This window comes from Durio zibethinus, chromosome 12 (assembly GCF_047325235.1).
Source record: "Durio zibethinus cultivar Kanyao isolate XHJ-2024 chromosome 12, ASM4732523v1, whole genome shotgun sequence".
Classification (NCBI taxonomy): Eukaryota; Viridiplantae; Streptophyta; class Magnoliopsida; order Malvales; family Malvaceae; genus Durio; species Durio zibethinus.
The window spans coordinates 22622105-22634638 of NC_143173.1; the positions used below are offsets into that span (position 1 = coordinate 22622105).

A 12534-nucleotide genomic window follows, 5' to 3' on the forward strand; every position below is an offset into this window, starting at 1 on the left:
CCATCATATTCTATATATAATCAAGATATGACAATTAAACAATCGGTCATTTCATTAGAATCAATTTAATTTGTTACTTGATAACAAGTGATAATTTTTTTATCATAAATCAATCCATGTCTTTCTCTTTTATGTTTTCAGGCTATTTTCCATCTTAGTCTTTATAAGTATCGATTTTTCAAATAAATATAATACAATTCATTAAACCCAATTGGAGAGTCAATTTCAATATATGCATAAACTTATTCAATGTAATCAATATTTTACATATTGTGTTTAGATTTTACACACTAATAAAATAAATTGTTTATGTGTTTATCTCATTCAGTCAATCTTTTTCCAGCAATTATACAAAAAATAAAATACATATCACTAACAAAAATCTTTATGAAAATTAACATTTTGGTCCATAGAAACATTAATCATTTGACACCTTAAGCCTTTTCTAATATTGATCTCCAAATCATGTCAAATTCTTTTCCTTGTATCTTCCTCATGCAAAATATAAATTTCTCATAATTACCTTTAAATTGTTAGAAAAAATAAATAAAAGAAGAGAAATAATAAAAAAAATGGCTTTGAGGCACAAAAAACACTTTTTTGAAAGCAATTATGTATTTAGGATATAAAAAAACCCCAAACTCTTCAATCAAAAGTACTGAAAATAATTATATTAAAAAATTTATTTATAATAAATGAACAGACATAAATTTTTATTCAGATGGTTATGATCTTTTGTATAATTATAATATTTATGATGAATAATCTATTTATATTCAAATAGTTATGATTATTTGTCATATGATAATTATTTTTGCTCAAACATAATTATTTAAAATATGAATAAAATTAATACAAAAATTAATTTTATTCATCAATAATTAACTCTTTCTATCCAATATGTAATGTATTACATTTTAAACTACCAACAAAAGCAACAAGCACTTATGATCTTGTTGAACATTGTTTTATCTGGATGTCAAGGTTAATAAAGCCAAAAATCTGCCCACTAATCCTATTATTGGAAACATTGATCCTTATATTGAAGTGAAGCTGGGGAATTATAAAGGAAAAACAAAGCATTTTGAGAAGAAAACAAACCCAGAATGGAACCAAGTCTTTGCATTCTCGAATGAGAAGATGCAGTCTTCAATTCTAGAGGTTTTTGTCAGAGACAAAGAGATGGCTGGCAGAGATGATTATATAGAAATAGTGATCTTCGAATTGAATGAAGTGCCTACAAGCGTTCCACTGATGGCCCTTTGGCACCATAATGGTATAGATTAGAAGACCGTAGAGGGGATAGCAAGGTCAAAGGAGAAGTTATACTTGTGGTCTGGATGGGAACACAAGTCGATGAAGCTTTTCCAAAAGCCTGGCACACAGATGCTGCTTCAGTTCAAGGAGAGGGTGTTTCCAATATCTGATCAAAGGTTTATATCTCTCCAAAACTGTGGTCCCTTAGAGTGAACATATTGAAGCTCAGGATGTGGAGGCATGGAGCCACATGGCAGAAGCCAATTACCACAGGCTTTTGTTAAGGCTGAAGTTGGAAACAAAATACTCAAAACCAAGCTTTGTCCCGAGAAGACGACAAATACCATGTGGAATGAAGATTTGGTACTCGTAGCAACTGAACCTTTTGAGAAGCAACTATACCTAACAGTTAAAATAAAGTGACCTCAGCAAAAGATAAAGTCATGGGGAGGATAATCTTGCCCCTCCACATCTTTGAAAGCCGTTTGGATCATCGACCAATTCATTCTAAATGGCTCAACCTTGAAAATTTTGGATTTGGTTCTCTGGAAGGAGACGAGGCACGAACTCAAATTTTCAAGCAGGATACACCTTAGAGTCTGTCTTGAAGGAGCTTACCATGTGCTGGATGAATCAACCATGTATACAAGTGACCAGAGGCCAACTGCCAGGCAAGTTTGGAAGAAGCCAATTGGGATCCTGGAAGTGGGCATCTTGAGTGCTCAAGGTCTTCAATCGATGAAGATCAAAGAGGGCAGGGAAACAACAAATGCTTACTGTGTGGCTAAATATGGGCAGAAGTGGGTGCGCACGAGAACTATAATCGAAAGCGTCAATCCTAAAGGGAATGAGCAATATACTTGGAAGGTCTATGACCCCTTGCAAGGTGATCACATTGGGAGGTTTTGACAACTGCCACCTTAGTGGAAGCCAAAAACCAGCTTCAGGCATTAGAGGTTAAATGATTCCAGAATGGGGAAGGTAAGAATTCGACTATCAACCCTGGAAACAGATAAAATTTATACAAACTCTTACCCTCTTCTTGTTCTACAAACATCTGGATTGAAGAAGATAGAGGAGTTTCACTTAGCAGTAAGGTTCACATGCCTCTCTTTTGCAAATATGATTTACCTATATTGGCATCCCTTACTGCCAAAAATGCATTATTTGCATCCATTCACTGTAAACCAATTGGATAGCCTGACATATAAGGCCAAGAACATTGTGAGAGTGGGCTTGGTCCAGGTGAGCCACCATGAGGAAAAAGGTTGTGAAGTACATGTTGGATGTGGATTCCCACATGTGAAGCATTGGAAGAAGCAAAGCTAACTTCTTCAAAATTGTCTCGTTGTTTTCGGGTGTGATAACTATGAGCAAGTGGCTTGCTGAGGTTTGTCATCGGAAGAATCCTGACACTACGATTCCAGTACATGTTCTATTTTTCATATTGATTTGCTATCCAGAATTAATCTTGCCAACCGTCTTCTAATACATGTTTCTTATTCGGATTTGGAATTATCGGTTTCGGCCGAGGCATCCTCCTCACATGGACACCAAGCTTTCATGGGCAGAAGTAGTTCACCCAGAGGAACTGGATTAAGAATTCGATATTTTCTCAACATCCAAGGTTCAAGATGTAGCGCAGATGAGATATGACGGGCTTAGAAGTGTAACAGGAAGAATTCAGACTGGTAGGAGACATATAAACTCAGGGAGAGAGATTTCTGGCTCTACTCAGTTGGAGAGACCTTAGACTAACCAGCCTCTTCTTACTATTCCGCCTAATTACAACAGTGGCACCATATGTTACACCATTTAAGATCATGGCTTTGGTTGCAGGCTTATTCTGTCTAAGCCATCCCAGATTCCGAAGCAAGCTATCTTCTGTACCAAGCAATTTCCTCAGGAGATAGCCCTCTCGAGCTGATGACATGCTATGAAAATTTAGGGGTCGTTTTATTTCATTTTTCTATTTTCTGTTTTGGTTTTTTTTTTAATTGAAAATAAAAACATGTTTGTTAGGTTATTTTTGTTTTTGAAAACAAAAACTTTTTTTAAAAAAATTTTGAAAATTATTGAAAATAGAAAATTGATGTTTTTAATTTTTTGAAAACAATTTGATACTATTACCACACAGGTACTGTTTACAAAAATTACAATTAAACGAGTACAGTGACATTACAATTATTATATGAATAAAATAATATTTTTATTATATAAATATTATATTAATAAATAATATCTTATATTATTAATATATTAATATATTATATTAACAATATATTATTAAAATAATATATTATTTATTAATATTATACTTTTTAAATAATATGTTAATAAATAATATATTAATACATTAATAAATAAATAATATAATAATATTATTATTATTATTATTATTATTATTAACAATGAAACCTAAAGCTTTATCTATTTTCTCTTATATATTTTTATTTTCACATTTCTAAAACAAAAACATTTTATTTTCAAATTCAATAAATTAAAAATAAAACAAAACAAAAATTTCAAAAACATAAAACACATAAATACAATAATATCAAAAGACCCCTTAGTTTCACCTCCAATTCAATTTTATTCTCAAGCTGTATAGACCAATACCGACAAAACCATGCGTCTGTTTGACCACTTTGTCTATTTAGTGCAAATTATGTCGGCGCCAATGAGCTTGACCTTACTGTTATGATTACAGTTTTCGAACAATCAACAAACACTTGCATCAAGCATCATATCTCACAATCAGAAAACAGCCTCTTAATAACTTCAAACACAAGCATTAATGATATGAAAAAAAAAAAAAAAAAAAGACAGTTATTTCTACTTATACGTTTTTCATATCAGCATAGTGTTGAGAGGACCCGTAACTAGCACATATCTTCATATACATTGTTAAATCAGTGACAAGTACCAATTCAACACATATGAAGGCCAAGAATCAATGTTAACTCAGTTGACCACGAACTAAAAACCTACCAGCTACTCCATAACTAAAAGGTATCAAAACAATCAAATAAAAATACACAACAAAAAAGAACAAGCTCCATCGAGATTAGCACAAAACACAAAGAAATAAGGAAATTTGAGACTCTTGCATGGCAAAAGATAGTATCCCAAAATTCAGGATTTCCCATATAGCATCCGATAAAACAACCACTGACACTCTTTAAACCAAAAGCATAACAAAGTAAAGCTTTTAGCTACATGCAAATTCCCACTAGAAGACAAGTTCATGAGGTTTCATGCCAGACTTCAGAGAAAATCGTGCAGCTAGGTAGGCCTTCAAGTCTGGGACTCCCTCAATGGACTTTATTAAAGACCCATCGACAGCTTTCTGGTCTTCTTTCTTGTCTTCTGGCAATTTCTTCTTATCCTACAATTTTTTGAGCAAAAGTAAAAGAATAGAAAAGCAGCAAATCAAATTAGATTATCCAGATTAGAACAGCTTAAATTATAATAAATGCAAAACAACTAACCTCTTTTTCAGCCTCAAAAAACTCTCCCTCTCCCTTCTTCTTCTTCTTTTGTACTTCCTTGGCAAAGTACTTGTCAACAAACTTCTCTACGTTTACTCCTGAGATGTCAACCTTGGTGGAAGTAGCAATGACATAGGATTGGTTCACACGCCTTAGAGGAACACCATTAATCTTGAATGGTCCTGCAACGAGAGGTAATTCTCAAATTTAAGCAAAACACAAGACTGAACCATGAAAGAAATTCAACATAAAATGAGAACCACTAGTTTATGATGAACAGCCAACAAATAATAATAACCTGTGTCCACAAACGAAAATAATTGAATGTCCACAGTAAAAGCATAAAGTAAATCCCAGGTTATGATTTCATGATAGCAGCATTAAATCTCCAGAATATTTGAATGTTAGATGGGTTGTGTTATGAGAGCATCTAGCCTATAAGCAGAAGCAGCACTGAAATAGAAATAAAACACTGTGCTTCTTGAAAAACAAGACAAAATGAGTTTAAGCATCCATACTACACATTGACACTACGGAAGCAATACTGGAGAAATCAATAACAAAGGATGTAACATCATTGTCATACCTCCAGTTGGTATTCGAATTACAAAACTCTTACTTTAAAATTACACTAGCAGTGACCGATTTCATTTCATCAAGAAAATTTCCAAATAAATATTCAGCAAAAAAGAACAGGATCAATAACAAATAAGGGACAGAAGTAAAATATGTTTCAAAAAATGTTTTAAACAAACAAAATTACTATGAAATAAAATCAAGGGAGGAAAAAGAAAACTAACCAGTAACCAAAAGAAGCCCAGAAGTAAGTTGCTTCAAGAAAACAACTCTCTTCCCCATAAACCTCCCAGCCAACAAAATCAACACCGTCCCTGGTGTAATGCTCGCCCTAAACAAATAAAACAAAAATCCAACAATAAGAAACATATCTTAAGAGATCTACAAATAAACAAATAATCATATTTAAAAAAAAAAAAAAAACACCTGAGCTTGGTGGGTTTAGGCTTGCGCTTATTAGGAAGCGGCTTCTTGACATCATCAGCCGGGTAGAACTTGGGAGCCTTCTCGGCGGCAGCTGGGGCCTTGGACTTAGGGTCATGGCGGGGAAAAACGCCGCCGTTTTTGGCCTTGATTGCCCAAAGGCCACGCTTGTGGTACATCTTAGACCTGGAATACTTGCCCACACCACGTATCAGATCTGGGTTTCGGGTCTTAACAGGGGTCTTCCGTTTCGCCGCCATTTCCACTGTAAACACTTTGCTCTGCTGCTGGCCGTCTACAAAACCAACAATCTAACAAATATATTGATTCCTGCTCTAGGGTTTTTGGGGTCAAGTGCCAATCGGCTTTGGGTTTTGGGCTTTCGGTTGAGTGAGTTTGGGCTTAAAAAAATGGAAGGAAAGAAAGTGAAAAGAAGAATGAATTCGTGTTGTCATGATCGACCCCAAAATTACCTTTTACGGCCCAATTACTCTTGAGCAGACTTTGATTTGAAAACTTTTAGAGACCAAACCCTTTTTTTTTTTTTTGAATAATTTGTATTTTATAAAGCCAGCAGAATTATGCTACAATACAACAATTCAACTGTTTTTCACAACCATCAATATATGCATCTCTAATTGCAGCCTACTCTGTCATAGCAACATTAAGATTCCACATATCACACATAATTTTATTTACTGGATCCGCGGCAATCCGACTTAATCTATGTAATCGGAGTCTGACAGCATCTTTTATGTGTTCAAGGACCTGTGTAGTTGTCTCTTCTTTATGTTGAAACATCCTGTTGTTCCTTTCTTTCCATATCTGATATATACTGGCATTCCAGGCTAATCGCAATATGATGGAGATCAAAACTTTCCCCTTCAACTTGCTCACTGCTCATCTTAACTCTTCTGACCAGTTCTTCACTCCCCTATAGATCCTGCACATCCATAATATCTTCTATCAAATCTTTTTCGAATAATCACATCCAAAGAACAAATGTTCTCTGGTTTCATCCTCCCTCTCGCATAGGCAACATTTGTCATCCACCTTCATTTCCCACGTTGTCAACCTGTCTTTTGTTGGAAGTCTATTTAATATATCCACCCAAGAGATCATAGAGTGCTTTGGAATATGGTATTGAAACCATACGAGTCTATGCCATTCAACCTTCTCTTGTTTAAGCCTGATTGCATTCCATACTATAGTAGCTGAGAAGTTGTTGCTTGGCAAAGGCCAGATCTCAACGCCATTCTCTGTTTTTATAAATTACCGTGCAATTTGTCTAAGCCGAAGTAGCGTCGTCCAGTTCCAGCTACTATTTTGTTGTTCTGAAACTTGCCAGATGCCCCTCCCCTTCAAAACATAAGCTTCAAGCCATGCTATCCATATTGAACCAGCTTTAACAAAAATGTCCCATATATTATTCATGAGGCAAGCCTGGTTCCAAGATAGTATATCTTTGAGACCAAGTCCTCCCTCAGATTTAGGGAAACAAATTGCTCGCCAGCTCACTCTAGCTCCCCTTGCTGACCCTTCTTTCCCTTTCCAGAATAAACTGGAGCATAGTTGATTTATCTTCTTAAGCCCATGCCTTGGTATAATGAAATGCCTGCACCAATAGTTTTGTATACTTAGGGATGGCAGTACAACCAATGTTAGGATTGATCCGACCTCTTAAAATCATTTTGCTTTTTTTTTTTTAAATTGGGTTTTGAGTTGGGTCGGATTAAATTTTAAGCAAACCCACACTTATCCGATCCGGTATATAAATATATATATAATTATTTTTTAATTATTTATTTAATTTTAATATATATATTTATATTTAAAAATAATATTTTATTAATTTCGAATCGGATATGATTTTTTATAATATTAAGTCAAATCGGGTAAGGTTCAATAAAAAAAAAATTAAAAAATCATTAAGTTGAATAGTATGAATATAAAATTAAATTGGATCCGAATTTGAGACGAGCAAAAACCTGTCCAAACCTACTGTCATCCTTATATGTATGCTAATGTGCCCGGACTGGATTAGTTGAAACCTTCCAACGTGAGGCAAATGCCTAGCTGCCCAACTTTTAATCCTGGCTGCGATCTTTTCCACTGGTGGCGCGCAATCTCTTTCATTGAACCCCCTGGTAACCAAAGGTACCCCCAAGTATCTAACAGGTAGCAATCCAATTTTAAAACTAGAAACCTGTTGTATTGTACCGAGCTCCTCTCTATTAATTCCTGTTGAATATAACTCCCTTGTCTCACAATTAAGCTGTAGGCCAAAAAAGGTGTAAAACACCTTTAGCACCTCCTTTACACCAATAACAGAATCTAACTTCCCCTTTGCAAATATTAGTAAATCATCTGCGAAACAAAGATGCGTCAAGTTGACCTTGTTACATTTCGGGTGGTAGTTAAACACTCCATATTTTGCAGCAGCATCAATTAGCCTAGATAAGGTGAGAGAGGGTCTCCTCGCCTTATTCGTCTTGCTCCATGCAAATAGCCTGTTAATGGACAGCGAAAATCAAGGTGTGGTAATACAACCCCTGATCCAACCTATAAACTCTGTTGGCAGTCCTATAGCTTGTAAAACAGCAAGTATGAATCCCCAATCCAGTGAGTCAAAAGCCTTTTGAAGATCTACCTTTATTACGCATCTTGTGATAAGGTTGTTCTGCCATAGCCCTTGACCATCTCTTGAGCCATTAGAATATTATCTGTAATGCTTCTTCCTTTAATGAAGGCACTTTGGTTTTTGCTGATTATTCTAGCAGAAACTGCTTGAGCCTATTTGCTAAAATCCTAGTGATGCATTTGTATATTGTAGTACAGCAAGAAACAGGCTAAGTCTTTAATGTTACTAGGATTTGCTCTTTTAGGCACCAATGCAACAATCGTTGGGTTGAATGGAGGTCGTAGCTCGCCAGTCGAGAAAATTTGCAATATAGCTCCATATACATCTTCACTAACAATGGACCATGTTTGTTTGAAAAAGTAAGCCTTATATCCATCTGGTCTAGGGGCTTTTCCTGTGCCTTAGAAGCTAAGGAAACTGAAAGCAACTCAGTTAACAGATCATGTGGGCAGCCATTAACATTTAGATCTGCTGTACCAATAAGCTTTTGGAAGAATGAGACAGCTTGTTGAGAGATTTGTATGTAGGAGTCTAGCGTATTCCCGTATTCATCAATTAAAACTTTGGTAGTATTCTTATTTTGCTTAGCCGCTACCATCCTAGTATTCTGATCGCCTTCTTGTATCCACCTTATTCTGGACTTTTGCCTATAGTAACTCTCTTCCACTTCCTTTAGCGCTTTAAGCTCTAAGAACGAAGTTCTTTCCAACTTGATCATGTCAGCTGTTCGAGTTTGAGATAATAATGCATTCTGTACCGAGTCTAGTTCCCACCTTTTAGCTTGCACTATTCCAGACAGTTCCCCATATTATAGCATGTTAAACTTCCTCAACTCTGGTTTCAACCTTTTTAGCTTTTTATGCAATTTGAGCATTGGATTCCTTGTTACAGGCACTTTCCATGAATTCTCTACAATCTGCTTGAACCTTGGATTACCAGTCCAATAGTTGAAAAACTTGAATGGCTTAGGGGGTGAGGGTCTAGGATATTAAGCCTAATGATTGCAGCACAGTGATCGGATACTTCTAGCGCCAAAAACTCCACATGTGAATAAGCCTAGTTAATGTGCCAAGCCTCATTTATAAGCATTCTATCCAACTTTCTAGCCAAGTGTCCTTCAGGCTGATGATTAGACCAAGTAAAACGACGCCCTGTTATAGCATGATCAGTTAATGCCACTTGACTCAAACAACTTTGAAATTCTTTCATTTTTGGACTAGCTACTTGAGTGCCATTATAGTCTAAACTCTCAGCAGGATATCTAATAACATTGAAGTCTCCAGCTAATATCCAAGGGCAATTTGAAATAATTCCATTGAGGGCAGACAAGTGCGACCATAATCTTCTTCTTTGAATGCCATCGTTGCTTCCACATATGGCTGAGAAATAAAATTTCTTTGATTCAACCAGTACTTTACTAGTGATGCACTGGTCTGTGATTTCCAGTAGATCAACCTGTACATGAGCTTTCCAAATCACCCGATCCTTCCATTATTGTTTTCTGAATAATTATGAACGACACCCCATCCATTAAAATGCTTGTCAAGAATAGGCTGCATCTTATGCCTTTTAACTCTAGTCTCTATTAGGCTCACAATATCTACATTTAGCCTTTTTGTTTTATCTACTGCTTCCTTTTGCTTTTGAGGATCACTAAATCCTCTAGTATTCTATACTAATATGTTCATGAAGAAGAGCAAGAAGTTTGACTACCTGATGCTACAATACCTGCCTTCACCTGTTTCTTCCCTTTATTGATAGCACCTTTCTTTTTATTTTTCATAGCTTTCATCATATCTGCTACTCCCGCTGCTGCTGCCCTCTGTTTATTTGGTGAATGAGGAATCAGGTCCTCCACCTTCTGATCCTTTACTTCCCCTTCTACCCTGTCCAGATGTGCAATTGATTCTAAAATGGCAAATTTAGTAGTAAGGTGGTTAGCCTTACTTTCAATGCTAGCTGGTTGTACTTCCTCCTCTGCCTTCATTACTTCCTGGACTGAGGCACTAATCTTGTCCTCTCTCTTCTTAAGTACCCCTACTTTTCCAACTTCCTTAACAGGTTTCTGTGAGCAGTATTTATCAGCATGTCCAAAAATACAACATTGATGACACCTTTGAGGCATCCATGGCGCTTCCACTGAGACTGATACATGAGATCCATCCCTTAATTCCACATCAATAAACCGTGGAACTTTCAGGCTGGCCTTCATCTCAATGCAAATTTTGGCATAAACTCACTGTTATAGTGTCCATGTACAGCGGGTTCCCTAGAGCACTAGCAATATAGCTCAATCCCCTCTTTGTATAAAACTCCAGAGGAATGTTGCCCAAATGAACCCAAACAAGTAGTTTTTTCATATTAAACTCTAGAGATTTCATGTCCGGTTCCACTTCCGTACGATCAATGGTTTATTCTGTATATGCCATGGCCCATGCTCCAATACCCAGTCCCTAGCTTCAGCATTCGAGAACTGAATCACACACAAATTTATTCCAGTTTGTTTTATCTCAATTAAACTATCTTTTCCCAAAGTGTATTTACCATCTTCTGAAAAAGACTGAAATTTGGAATTCGTCCAATGAACTGAGCTATTAGAGTGTTCTGTCATTGAAGGATCCCTTCCTCAAATACTTCAGTGGGCGGTTTTACAGTTACTCATCCTTCCTCCTTCAATGGTAGAAAGTACTCCAAAGCCTGATGGGTCGAAGCAAAAAATAATTGTCCCCAGTCCATTGCTGATTTCTTACTTACACAATCATCAGAATTAATTTCATTTCCTTCTTCCACACTCCACTCTCGTCTTTGATGTAAATCTATCTTGGAGGTACCATTAGGTTTCAATCGAGATCCCCCAACTTCCAGCGAACCAGAGGGAGTTTTCAATAGATTCATTTCATAATCCACCAATCTCCCAATCGATTCAGAATTGATAGTCGATCAAGAAAAACAACGATTGCCAGCGGAATACAATCACTATTAATGCAATTTTGCGAACTTTTGGCAAGAATTTGAAAAAAAGCATGAAAATCCTTTAACTCAAGAAAGTCCTGCTACCATGAGCTGAGAGCATGTTCAACCTAAATAGTAAGAGAAAATTTTTAGATATAATTTTTCGATATTCTCCTATGTAAATTTATTTACTGCATCAAACATTTTAAAATATTTATAGTCTGATTTAAAGTATATTAAAAGTAAGGTACAGTGAAAATTATCAAAGTATTTTATAGTAAGGTAATAGGTTTTGCTATGGTAAATCCAATATTAAAGGACTCGTAATAAAAAAAATTATAAAATCTTTTAAGCATTATTTTTTGTTTTTTTCTTCTATATTTATTTTTTTATTATTAAATATTTTTTGAAAGATTTATAATTTAAAATAATTCATAGAAAAATAATCAAATATAAAATTTTATCGATTTGTATTTTTAAAATAAAGAATTGAACATATGTTAAGAGTTAAGACAGGTAAAATAATATAACTACTTAAAAAAAAAATTATACCGATGGCATTTTTAACTATTTTCTTCTGAACATTTTACGTTTCTTTTTTTTTAACAATGACATCCCATGTATCTCTTTCTATTCTCTATGCAAACCCACTTGTCTTGATCTTTAATTTTAAATTAGGAATAAGTCCAAATTTTGCGAGGAGATCGATTTGCTTTAATTTTAATAGTATGTTATTGATTAGTTTACATATTTTATATAACAAAACTTAATATTTTTTGGTTTTGAATTCATTAAAATTTGAGGTAAAATAAAAACTAATGGAAAACTTTAGAAAAAATAAAATACATAATATTGTCAAATCGTGTGATAATTTACAAAATTCATATAATTACATAACATTATAGTTCAATACTAAAAAAGAAATTCAAATATAAAATCAAATGATAATTGCCTTTCATTTTTTAATCTAATAATAAAAAAATCTTAAAAAAATATTAAAATTTAGGTTCGAATCAAATCATTTCCTTTTTCTTTTCATATAATAGGACATAGTCTCCTTTAAACCAAAAATAATAATAATTTAAAATTTAAAATTAATTTAATTGATTTATATAATTATTTTTAAAAGATAATATTTATTAAATTTAAAATTCAAATAATAATATTAATAATTTTTTATCTTCAAAATGAGAT

The 12534-nt window shown here is 34.5% G+C and overlaps 2 protein-coding genes and 2 pseudogenes across 2 annotated transcripts; 1 reads left to right on the forward strand and 3 right to left on the reverse strand.

Annotated features, from left to right (window-relative positions):
- Positions 1 to 930: 930 nt before the first annotated feature.
- LOC111296949 (FT-interacting protein 1 pseudogene) lies at positions 931 to 3197 on the forward strand (annotated as a pseudogene).
- Positions 3198 to 4345: 1148 nt separating this feature from the next.
- On the reverse strand, positions 4346 to 6040 carry LOC111296139 (large ribosomal subunit protein eL6-like). Its single transcript, XM_022890220.2, has 4 exons — positions 5751 to 6040; positions 5549 to 5655; positions 4749 to 4930; positions 4346 to 4645 (listed from the first exon to the last, which is right to left on the reverse strand). Exons 1-4 carry the CDS (start codon positions 6005 to 6007, stop codon positions 4490 to 4492), a joined length of 702 nt encoding a protein of 233 aa, XP_022745955.1. The 5' UTR covers positions 6008 to 6040; the 3' UTR covers positions 4346 to 4489.
- Positions 6041 to 7019: 979 nt separating this feature from the next.
- LOC149515892 (uncharacterized) lies at positions 7020 to 9958 on the reverse strand. Its single transcript, XM_089741813.1, has 4 exons — positions 8866 to 9958; positions 8584 to 8782; positions 7736 to 8257; positions 7020 to 7362 (listed from the first exon to the last, which is right to left on the reverse strand). Exons 1-4 carry the CDS (start codon positions 9104 to 9106, stop codon positions 7020 to 7022), a joined length of 1305 nt encoding a protein of 434 aa, XP_089597939.1. The 5' UTR covers positions 9107 to 9958.
- Positions 9959 to 9968: 10 nt separating this feature from the next.
- On the reverse strand, positions 9969 to 11283 carry LOC149515893 (uncharacterized; annotated as a pseudogene).
- Positions 11284 to 12534: the final 1251 nt, after the last annotated feature.

Bases quoted from the DNA above. Each gene is read 5' to 3' on its own strand.
- LOC111296139 (XM_022890220.2), bottom strand. From the start codon at position 6,007: ATGGCGGCGAAACGGAAGACCCCTGTTAAGACCCGAAACCCAGATCTG. The intron at 5,656-5,750 runs GTGTTTTTTTTT...TTATTTGTTTAG, and splicing joins CCTAAACCCACCAAGCTCAG to GGCGAGCATTACACCAGGGA. The intron at 4,931-5,548 runs GTTAGTTTTCTT...CTCTCGTTGCAG, and splicing joins TGGGCTTCTTTTGGTTACTG to GACCATTCAAGATTAATGGT.
- LOC149515892 (XM_089741813.1), bottom strand. From the start codon at position 9,106: ATGATCAAGTTGGAAAGAACTTCGTTCTTAGAGCTTAAAGCGCTAAAG. The intron at 8,783-8,865 runs GTACAGCAGATC...TCTAAGGCACAG, and splicing joins ATTCTTCCAAAAGCTTATTG to GAAAAGCCCCTAGACCAGAT. The intron at 7,363-7,735 runs GTTTTTGCTCGT...CTATTGGTGCAG, and splicing joins ATGACAGTAGGTTTGGACAG to GCATTTCATTATACCAAGGC.